At 41.6% G+C, this 12,087-nt stretch overlaps 1 protein-coding gene across 1 annotated transcript in view; it reads left to right on the forward strand.

Moving 5' to 3' along the window:
• Ppm1h (protein phosphatase, Mg2+/Mn2+ dependent 1H) overlaps nucleotides 1-11,867 on the forward strand; it is a 297,333-nt gene extending 285,466 nt beyond the window's left edge. The window contains exon 10 of the mRNA XM_008846139.3: nucleotides 7,028-11,867. Coding sequence (XP_008844361.1) covers nucleotides 7,028-7,175 — 148 coding nt within the window. The 3' untranslated portion in view covers nucleotides 7,176-11,867. The remainder of the gene's footprint in view (nucleotides 1-7,027) is intronic.
• Nucleotides 11,868-12,087: the final 220 nt, after the last annotated feature.

The raw sequence follows: 12,087 nt of genomic DNA on the forward strand, positions 1-12,087 counted from the left end.
GAAGAAGAAGAAGAAGAAGAAGAAGAAGAAGAAGAAGAAGAAGAAGAAGAAGAAGAAGAAGAAGAAGAAAAGGAGAGAAAGATTGCATATTTCTAAAAGAAAAGCAGGCAGACTTACAGAGAGTCATATGTCTGTGGCTGGGCCCAGAAGCATTGTCCTAGAAAGTGGGATTCCAGGCAGAAAAAGTTCACTATCTCATTGAGGCATTAACTATTCTTCCTACCTATTTAGCACAAATTAAGGCAAACCCACCTTCCTAGGGGTTGACCAGTGAAACTGGAAAGGTGGGTCTTCCAACAGATAGACTAGAGATTTTATTTCTTGACCAGTTAATCTTATGGGGCTTTTTGCTACTCTAACACCCCTATGCTCCCTCAAGTTGGGGCTGTCCTTCCCTGAAGCACATGGGTACGTGCATGAGGGCAGACGCTTGAAAAAACTGAGGCCCTGGGTGAAGGAGGAAATGGCTAGAGGAAACGTGTAAAGTTAAGCTTTATACTATTTCTGAGGTGTGGGGATTCTTAGCCCCCAAATTAGCATAAACATGTCTAGTACTAGAAAAACCCTTAGGATCCCTCATACATATTATGAAAGGGTGTTTTTAAAAATCTCTGTAAATGGCTGATGTGGTGGCCTACACCTTTAATCCCAGCATTCAGGAGACCGAGGCAGGCCAGCCTGGTCTAAGAACAAGTTCCAGGCCACCCAGGGCACAGAGTAAACAACTGACTTCAGAAAGAAGGTCCTATTTTACCTTTAAACCCATGCGGGAAAAAAAACAGCAAGATAGGATGGAGCTCTTTCCAATCCCCCAGAGAAAATAAAGATGTACTAGAACAGGTTGAAAGGAGTTAAACATGTACAAATAGAATCATAGATAGATCTGGAAAAGAACCAAATAAATTCAAGATGGCAAAGCACTGTGACTGAATTAAAGTATTTTACTATGGGCTGGAAAGATGGCTCAGTGATTAAGAACACTGATTGTTCTTGCAGAAGAGCCGGGTTCGAATCCCAGCACCCACATAGCAGCTAACAACTGTCCGTAACTCCATCCCAGGGGATCCAACAGCCTCTTCTGACCTCCACGGACATTGCACAACACGGATGCACTTACCTACATGCAGGCAATACACACATACACATAAAATAAAAATAAGAAATAAAAAAAAATTTTAAGTATTTTACTAAATGGATTGAATAGTTAAACCGCTAAAGAAGCAATTAAGGAAGTGAAGGGTACCACATAGAGGTGAGCACAGGGTAGTATCTGGAAATGGCAAGGCCCAGAAAGAGCTTAAAGAGTATAAAACACAGGAGAGATGACCCAGTAAGTAAGGGCACTTGCTGCTCTCGCAGAGAACTGGAGTTCGGTTCTCAGCACCCACATCAGGAGGCTCACAACTGACTCTTAACTCCAGCTCTGGGGGATCTGACACACTTTCTTGACCACCACAGATAACTGTGTATATATATATATATATATATATAACACATAAATTAAAATATATTTTATATCTAAACAAAGCTTCTGTTTGAAGGATTACAACTGATTTCTAACCATGATGAAAAGGAACCCGTGTTGCTTTATCTTAGAGGAACTTTATGTCATCAACAACAAAATAAGAATTTGAAAATCCACCAGCAAAAACAGACATGTACATATAAAGTATTAATGGAAGATTTCTTCCCAAGAGCAGCGGTACAATATCTCCGGACAGCAGAGCGAAAATAAGTCAATCTCTAATTGTATACCTAATCAATTTTAAAATTAAATAAAAACCAAAGATTTTCATTGTCCAAAGGTAAGCTTATCCCTGATGGAGCATTGCTAAAATAATTATTTAAATGTGTTTCTATGGAAGGAAATGAAATCCAGAAGAATGGCCTGTAAAAAGCAAAGAAGTTAGTAAAGATGTTGGTTTACTAATACGTCTAGATAATAAGTAGTAATGATGGCTGAGAAGACCAAGGTGAAACTAAAATATTAGACCATTATATAAAAGATAAAGGAAGATTTTCCATGGTCCTTTTAATTTTTAGAAATAAGACAGAGATTCTGAATTACATACTAAAAACTTAAGCACAGTTGCTAAATAGAACAGAACTAAATTGCATTTCCAAATCAACTCGGGGAGGGGAAACATTACAGAAGCCACCAACCTCATAGAAAACAAGAATGAAAGACACACAATGATAGAAAGCACAAAACAAACTTTCATATGTGTATATACGTATATATGTTTATATTATAAGATGACAAAAAATAAAACTTCAGATATACTACTTTTACAATAAACAAATGTAACTCTTAATGACTATAAGATTGGGTTCTAATTCTCCATGAACTATTAAAGAAATGCACTTAAGACAATGAGAAGTTTACAAGTCTTTTTGCCTTGTGGGTTTTATGATTGAATATTATCAAGGTAAAAAGGTGTATTGAAAAGGACTGATTTCTTGCTTCAGAGATGAGAAGGCCATTATGTAAGGATGATTGATGGGGAAGTCACACCTTGGAAGTGAAAATAATGGAACATTTATTGAGTTCTCCCTAAGTCATGGTTGGGGCCTACAAAAAAAAAAAAAAAAGCTAAGGAGATCAGCGAGAACAGGTTCCATATGTTATGGAAACTGAGACACAGGAGGCCTGGGACTGTGCAATGCGTGAATGCCCAGAATAGAAGGGAAGATTCAGGAAGAAATTCTAAGGATAAAGAAAACAGCATTACATGCTGGGCAGAATGAGTATGCTATCTGGCTTTACGGCAGTAAGGAGTAAGTTGGAGAAACAAGAGTGAACTTATCTATCAGGAAGTTCAGAACCGAGGACTGGGGATGTAGCTCAGCTGGTAGAGTACTTGCCTAGCATGCACAAAGTCCCAGGTTCGATCTTCAAGACCACGTAAAACTGGATATGGTGACACACATCTGTAACCGCAGCACTCTGGAGGTGGAAACAGGAGGATCAGCAATTTAAGGTCATCTTTGAGTTCCACACCAGCCTGGGCTAGAGACTGTCACAAAAGAAATAAAGCTCAGAACCTAAGGGAAAACAGATGAATAGTGAGGAAGGCTCCCAGAACTTATCTCACAGCAAGTGACAGCTGTATATAAAAGTAAATTCTCATTGAGATGGGGCACCTAGGCCATGAGTTTCCAAGGTAGCCAGTGTCTCCGGGTTGGCCTAGTGCTGGCTTTATGAAATGTGAAAGCTCTATTGTATATATGTATGAAATTCTCAGAAAGTACATAACAGAGGAGCTAAGAGATAGCTCAGCAGTTAAGAATACTGATAGCTCTTACAGAAGACCAGGTTCAGTTCCCAGCACCCACATGGTGGCTAACAGCTGTTTGTACTAACAGCTGTGTAGTTCCAAGGGTATCCAACGCTCTCTTCTGGCCTCCACTGGCATTGCATGCATGTGGTGTACTTATATACATGCAGGTAAAACACTCATACACATGAAATAATAACTAAAAAGTATATAACAGAGGGATGGAGAGATAGCTCAGTGGTTAAGAGAATGACTGCTCTTGCAGAGGATCTGGGTTTGATTCCCAGCACCCACACTGTGGCTAACAGTTGCCTATAACTCCAGGTCCAGGGAATCCAATGCCCCCTTCTGACCTCCGTGGACATTGCATGACATGGGTGCACTTACATACATGCAGGCAATACACTCATACATGTAAAATAAAAATAATAATAAATAGGAAAAAAATGCCAGTGCTGATTCTGACCACAAAAAATAAATAAATAAATAAATAAAATACTGGGAAAGCCAGGCATGGAGGTGCATGTCGGGGAATCCAATGCCCCCTTCTGACCTCCGTGGACATTGCATGGCATGGGTACACTTACATACATGCAGGCAATACACTCATACATGTAAAATAAAAATAATAATAAATAGGAAAAAAATGCCAGTGCTGATTCTGACCACAAAAAATAAATAAATAAATAAATAAAATACTGGGAAAGCCAGGCATGGAGGTGCATGTCTCTATTCCCAGTACCTTAGAGGTTGAGGCAGGATGATTGTGAGTTCCAAGGCAATCTAGACTGCAAGGCAAAACCCTGTCTCAAAAACTAAAGCAGTGAAATGCCCAACGTCACTAGCAGAAGCAGTGTCATGCTGGTCTCTTGTGTGGGACAGTATGGGGTAACTGTCCTGATCCCTCAGCCATTTCTTACAACTGTGGGACCTGTTGAGGACTGTTTGTGTCATGCATGATCAAGCAGTCACAGAGAGCTGTGTCTAGAGTTGTCAGATCTGCTTTTTCTGACTTCTTTAAGTGTTTACCTTTTGTCAGCAACCATATTTTCCCACAGCTTACCGTGTCCACATCTCATCTGCTCATAAGCTGGTTTAAGGTGTGTTCAATCCTGATGAATGAATCAACTCAATGACTCAGTCAAGTTTCTGAGTCTGAAAAGTTAAGATCCAGAGCATGATCAGTCACCAGGATGATAGCCTCACTCTGCTGTTGCTGGTGGCCTTCCCCTCTGTGGTTATATTTTACACATGCAATATAACATAAAACTAAGAGTTGCCTCAGGGGCTCATCTAAAAGGATCCTCTGAATGTGGGAATGAGCTGTCTGTGGGTACTGAAACATTTACTTGGCTCTTCGGCCAAAGTCCTCTTTGGATGTCATTTTATGTCCTAACCACAAGAAAAGATTCCTCTGTAAGAACTAATAGGTTACATCTTCCTGCAAGTATAACAGACTTCTACATCAAAACCAATAATTCTTCAACACAGTTAGAGAAAGAAGGTATCTCTCTTTCCCACCTACTACCCATCCAGGAAGAGGAATGCATTTGTTTGGTATTAAGCACAATGATCTTTCCTCTATGGTATGTAACACACTTTATATGGCATGTGGTCTATAGGAATAGACTTAGTTCTCAAGGACTCTACAAATTGGATTCTTCCCAGTCCTGATCATTTAAAAGCAAAGGTCTTCTAACCCAAGTGTCTGTACATTTATAGGAGATCTTTGGAAGAAGCAGAAAGGCATTTGAATCCTGTATCTCAAGAGTTCCAAACACAAAACTGAGACACTCCAAGAGGGGGAAGGTCAAGTGCAGTATCAGTGCCTCGTCAAAGTCCCACCGGCTGGCTTCCGAGAGGCCTTACAAAGGGAGACATTTATTTTCCTGGCGGTTTATCAGAATCTGGCTCTTAGCTTTTTAGGTTCAGAACATGAGTTAATCATGATACAAATAATAGATTCATTATCAGAGCTGAGCTCACCTTAATCAAGCTCACAAGAGTCATGTCTAAACCAAAATGCCAGTTGACATTTATACAGAGAAATACATCTGACTGATCCTTTTACAGCACTGAGAGTAGCATATTCTTTCCTGACAGGCAAGCCTACACAGGGAGGCAGATCATAATCAGAAGGTTATTTGGTGAATATGAAATCAGAAAAAAGATGAATCACATATTTCCTGGCATAGACTTAGAAAGTAATCCATCTTACATCCTGCACCCCCAGATGTCTTTGAAGTCTCTCAACCAAGATTTTTGCGTTGAGTCAGTATTTCAGCAGGTACCTGCCAGTGTTCTTTCTCTCATTTTTTTAATGCCTCACAATTAGCCAAAGCCCATGCCCACCCAAATAATCCCTAATGTTATACTTCTCTAGATGTTAATATTCTGCTAGCTAAATACCATTCTTCTTCCTTAAGTCTACAGTTTAAATCTCAATGAGCTATCTTTTTTAATTAAAAAAATTTATGTGTATGAGCATATTGTTTGCATGTAGGTAGGTGCACCTGTGTCATGTAATGCCCACCGAGGTCAAAAGAGGGCATTAGATATCCAGGAACTGGAGTTAAGGACAGTTGTTAGCTGCCATGTGGGTGCTGGGAATTGAACCCAGGTCCTCTGCAAAAGCAGCCAGTGCTCTTAACCTCTGAGCCATCTCTCCAGACCCTCAATGAACAATCTTCTTTTTTTTAAATATTTTATTATTTTAATTTTAAGTGTATGAATGCCCATGTGTATGTGAGTGCCCCCATGTCATGCAATGCCAGGGTGTCAGATCCCCTGGAACTAGAATTATGGACAGCTGTTAGCTGCTATGTGGGTGCTGGGAATAGAACCTGGATCCTCTGCAAGAACAGCTGGTGCTCTTAACCACTGAGCCATCTCTCCAGCCCCAAGCAATCTTATTTTCAAATTCTTGAGGGATATTTCACTGTCCTTATATGAACTTTAGGAAAATAGGACATTGATAAGATGCATACAGCAGCTCACCCATACCAAGGCTCATCAATTTTCACACCCAGCTGACCTTTATATTATTGCTATTTTTCTGTACCACATATGGTATTATTAATATTTTTCTTAGCCAGTGGTACATGCCTTTAATCCCAGCACTTAGGAGGCAAAGGCCAGCAGATCTCTGTGAGATTGAGGCCAGCCTGGTCTACATAGTGAGTTCCAGGCCAGCTGGGGCTACAGAGAGACTATGTCTCAAATATACATATGTGTGTGCATGTTTTCCTTTAAAATGTTTAAACCTATTTTTCAAGGAGATTTACTGCTCATAAATGGAAAACAAACTACTACCTTTTTACACAAAAGGATTATAGCCTTAGGAGTAAATATATTGAAGATGGAAGTGTCCACCCCCATATACTTATTTAGCTAAATATTATTTGCCATTGAAAACTCTGAGCCTGTATGGATCTTTGTTAAGGTTAATACCAAATTGGGATTCTCCTCAAATGCAATAAATCACATCCAGAGAGACTGAGCAATAGGATAATGTAAGAGATTAATGTAGTGCCTTGTTCATTCATCATCTAATATATAATATATAGAATATATATATCTCCTGAATCTGGGGAGATGACCTCAGCTTGCTTGTTTTTTTTTTTTTTAACTTTAAAGTTATTTGGAAACTGACTGTATGACTGTAGTGATGCTTCCTCTCTAGCCTTCCTGAGCCTAGTTTCTGCCCATGCTGTTCTGACTATGTCTTTTTCCTGCCTTTTCCTGCACAGGTACACACTGGCAGCTCAGGACCTGGTGATGCGTGCCCGAGGTGTCCTGAAGGACAGAGGATGGAGGATATCAAATGACCGGCTGGGCTCAGGAGATGACATTTCTGTATATGTCATTCCTTTAATACATGGAAACAAACTGTCATGAAAGTGACCCAGGGGATTGGGAGGACAGAAGGGAAGAAAACTGGGATGCCTCTGAGCAGAGCAGAACTAGGGAGTGCCTAGGCTGGTTCCAGGTGATGCAATTTCTTCCCAGCCCAGGTGGGGAATTTGCTGCCAAAAAGCCTCTGGCTTTGCTTCAAGGTGACCCTTAGGTTTCCATTTCTTCTTTAGTAACAGGTCTGGACACTGAATAAGAACAAAACACAAAGCCTGCTACTGAGTGTTATATTTCTCTTGGTTTCTGTCATAGGCCTCCTAGGTGGTTGTTACTGCCTATTTGGGGCACAGGCATCAATTTATTTATTTTATCTAGAATAGCTGGGACAGCCATTTCAGGTATGACTGGCAGAAGACTCCTCAGCCTGTCAAGCTGCCAGCTTCTTTCCAGGTTCAGAACCGTATTGAAAAGCTGGGGACCATGCCTCAGAAACTGCAAGCGCTCATCTTGTAAGAGTTCTTTCAGGGATTCTGCCTTTCCCTGCCTCCCTCCCTCCCTCTCCTGTTTCTCTGTATCCTTTTGTGATAATGATGGGGTGAGGCAGGGATTTTTTTTTTTTCTTATTGACATTCCTTAAATCTTTCTCAGTTATCTCCCAAGGAACAGGACTGGGACTTTCGAACTCTTTGCTGAGCAATTTCCATATCAGAGACTGGTCAAGGTTGGGTTGTCCCATGTCCTGTGTCCCATGAACCCATCCAACTGTCAGAGCAGTACTTGTGTGACAGGATGTCTTTGTTGCATAACATTTGTTCCTGTGTTGTGTTTTCTTACCAAATCAGTGAGTTTTCTTCCACACATGGGTGTTTCTTTGGACCAACAGTTCCTCTGTTATCTTTCATATCTCCATGTAAGGCTGGAGGTTTTGCTATGAGAAGCTGGAGTTATATTTCCGGAGTGGGTTGGTGCTCTCCCACTTTCTGTGTCCTGGGCGCATGTAGAAAGCAGTGTTTAATGTAGCAGTTTAATGAGTTCTTGGCTTAGTCAGTTCACCATGCCTCATTCAAAGTCAGTTTGGGATTCTCACTCCACAGGAGGTTTGAGTATCAGAGTTCTATCAAGCAGGAGCCCCTCTCTTGCTGTCTTTGTGCAAGGCCCACTCAGGATGACCCTTGAATAAAAGCAAATTTGAATTGGTATTAGCCACTCTCATGCTGTCCACACTGTTACTCAAGGAAATCACATTATAGAAACCCAAGAGCTAAGACCCCTGTTCTCACTGTACATCCATCCTCTGTACATACCTCATAAAGACAGCAACAGCACACACATGAGCATCGTATCTGCCCACTGCTTCTTTGCTAGGAAGAATGACAAAGTCCCAATTAAAGGTCAGCTGTCTCTTAGGCAGACTGCTGCCCTGCAAAGGGGCCTTCAGCAGCATCTGATTGCTTAGTCCTGTTCCTGTAGCGTTTCTGGGGTGTCATCAATATTCTGACAGCTTGGTATAATTCAGATGCTCTTGGAACTCATAAAGAAAAAAGCTTATTGGTGAGATTTCCAAAAATGCTTAAGAGGCAATTCTAAGTCTTGTGTTTGTAAGAATTCCTTCTCAGAAGAGATGAGAGGAACCTTTCCTCCAGGCTTATAAATCACCCACATTCCTAGATTTGTAGGTATTTTCTTAAGAAAGGCTTACCGTGGGGCTGAAGAGACAGCTCAGCAGTTAAGAGCACTGGCTGTTCTTGAAGAGGACCCCTGTTCAGTTCTCAGCATCCACATGAAGGCAAACAACCATCCATAACTCCAGTTCCAGGGGATCCGACGCCCTCTTCTGGCCTTCATGGGTATTGCACATGTGAGTGCACTACATACATGCAGGCAAATACTCAGACACAAAATAATAAAACAAGAGAAAAAGGCCTAGTACCTTCCTACTCAGGAACAAACGCACCCTTCCATGTAGAATCAGAGCCCTGTCTGGCAGGTGACATACTGTGTTGTATTTGCCAACACACTGCCTGAAAATTGAGCTGCCACCGTGTCAAGATTCATCTTCATCTGACAGTGTGTCTTCCTCCTTTAGTGAGTCTTAGTCACCCCAGATATCTCTGTGGGGGAGCAGTTCATTACAAACCACTCGCTTCCCTGGAAGAATATGATGCTGTGGGAAGCTGTTCTGGTGGGCTACAGCAGTGTGGTCCTCGTTCCACTCCTGCCCCGGCTTTCAACATTGAGGATAGGAATTGGAAACTTGAGATTCCTTCAAGTCTTCTGTGGAGAACCTGAGCCACTTTCTTAGGAACATTCCCATGTCTCCAATGTGGTCCACATTTTTGCTTTTCTAACTTTTCCCTGGACCCTACCTTGAGCTTCACATTCAAACCACCAGAGTCAGAATTTGGGTATAAATAGCCTGTAGGTGCCATGACAACCTTCTCTTCAAGTAACCAATTCATTTACTGCCAAGGCACATCTCAGGAAAAAAATACCTGGAAACTCCTCATTGAAATTATCCTAAAACCTGGAGTATTTAGCCTTGCTGGTTTTAGGTGGGAAGGTATCCAGGAATTCTCTTCATAAGCCCCCATGGTAGAAAGATCTTAGTAGTAAGCTAAAGCCCTGTTTGTGTTTGGGGGAAGGGAAACAGACTACAAATGAGGTAGATAAATCAAAAGTGGAAAAAGTGATTTGTTAATGCCTGTGGCATATCTACCCAGCATTGATATTGCTCTGTGAATTGGGCTTACTCTGTTTCGGCCTTACTGTTTACCCAAGCCCCAAGTCACCCTGTCCCAGAACAGTAACTGTCTATGTAACAGGTTGGCCCTTAGAGCATTCTAGAAAAGGTCAAAAGACAACACACAGAATTCTGCAGAACGTAGTTATACATGTCTCAGAAATTTTGTGTATCTGACTTAGGGCCAACTCTGCTTGCCCTAATAGCCTCAGAGGAAGCCTTGTGTAATGAAAAGCATTTGATTTCCTAGTCAAGTCTTTATGGGTGTCTTGGGGGTTGTGTGGTCACTTCATTTAATGAAAAACTCTTTCAGCCCTAAATCTCTTTGCTGAGCTACCCCTGCTCTTCTGACGTTTGGCGACGCTCTTCACTGAAGAGTGTGGACTCTGCAGCACTCTGCTAGACGGCAACCAGAGCTTTGTTCTGACCAGAGGTCAGAACACTGTCAGCAGCCAAAGAGGTGGAAGGGGCTTGTTGGGGTTGTGTGCACCCAGCAATTGTCTTTGCAACAGAAAAAGCATGGCGAAAATAGTGGTGGGCCAAATAAACTGCCATGGAGCAAGAGCAAGCCTTCGAAGTGAGGGTTTCAGTTGCTTTCTACACTAATCGATTTGGGAAAATTTGGGGTGTTACGTTTTGTAAATTCCTAGCCATTTACCTCTCCTGGGCTGAGTAAAGCTTGCTGTGTCTTCCTGCTCTCCTCTGTAAATTCATTTCTTGGGAGGAATTACATGTGTAGGTGGATATTGGTGAGTAAGAATGAGAGTCCCAGGAGCCAAATCTAACTCCAGATCTTGGCCATTTGGGCGGGGGGTTCAGTGTACCAAGGTCACTGATTTAAAACCCCCCTGGAAAGATCCTATGTCTTCAAAATCCTGACTCTCCTTTTGCTTCCTCCTTCCTCACCTCCCTCCTCACCTGCCCATCAGCTATATTTATGAGCCCACATGTGCCCAGTGCTTTTGTGTGCACCAGTTTGAGGGTCTCACCTTTCCTTAAGTGATCCAGTAACTCTGATGTTGTCAAAGTCTGTATGTTACACTGATGAGATTTAAATTTCAGTGAGTTAGTGTTTCTGGGACTAGTTAAGAGAAAGCAGTGGGATTCATTGTCTGTGCAAGGAACAAATGGACTGACCCTAAAACCTACCAGATCTAATAGAACAGCAGAGTAGTCTTTGGCCACGGGACAGAATTTTGTGTTAGGAGCTCATGTTTTTGAGGACTTATTAATATAGAGAAGTGTTACAGCCTGCAAGGCACAGCCCACCTCTGAGAGCAAATTTGAGTGCTATGCATAAATATGGCATACGTGTAAACACTGGGACTTTCAGAGGACACTACACGAGCAGCCTGGCTTGCCTTGCCTGTGAGCCTCGCAGCCCTTTGTCAAATTTGAATGCCAGTCCAGGGAGTACTGCTTTCTGATCCACAATGTTACCTGTGTAAATAGCTTTAATTTCTCTTCTCTGTGTCTTAGGTGAAGTTTTGTTCATGTAGCAACCAAGTAAACAGTGACCAAATAAGGCTGTTCATGTGCTGTTGTTTTCTACTGTGATGTACTGAAGGAGGGCAGCCTTGTGTCCCCCACTGTTCCACTCTCCCATGAGTATTTTGTGTGTGTTTGGGGAGATCCTTAGGTTACTGTTTCATTCCTGTTTTGCCTCCAATTTTCTTTGTTTCTTTGGAGACCCAGGGAGGCCCATAGTGAGGATCATTTATAAGAATATGTATGTCATGATCTGGGTTTTCCAAACCTATCCTATGTACAGTGAATTGAGCGGAATCAGCCTGGAAATGGTTTCAGAACCATGTACCTTTATGCTTTGTGATTGTGAAACACTGACTTTTGTAAACTCAAAATGAGAATTGTTTAGTAAAGGGGATCTATTTTGTGTGTTTTGAAACTTAGGTGCGGTGTCCCCTGGAAAAAGCTGAAGAACTGTATATGCTCAATGACATTTGAAAATAAAATACTATATATATATGTATATAGGATATCTTTAGCAAAACGTTTTTGTCTTGTCTTTGAATTCACTGTGAAATTTCTTGTCAAGTAATGTGAGGTTATCAATTGTGAGCAGACTCAAAACCAAAAGGGAAGAGCCAACACTTAGGAGAGTAGTGGATGGCTGATAGAATCCAACTCTGCCTCTGTGGGAGTGACCATGCATAGTGTGTATGAACCGACAGAGTTCAGAGGAAAGAATTACTCCTA

This window comes from Nannospalax galili, unplaced genomic scaffold, assembly GCF_000622305.1.
Source record: "Nannospalax galili isolate Female #2095 unplaced genomic scaffold, S.galili_v1.0 scaffold202, whole genome shotgun sequence".
NCBI lineage: Eukaryota > Metazoa > Chordata > Mammalia > Rodentia > Spalacidae > Nannospalax > Nannospalax galili.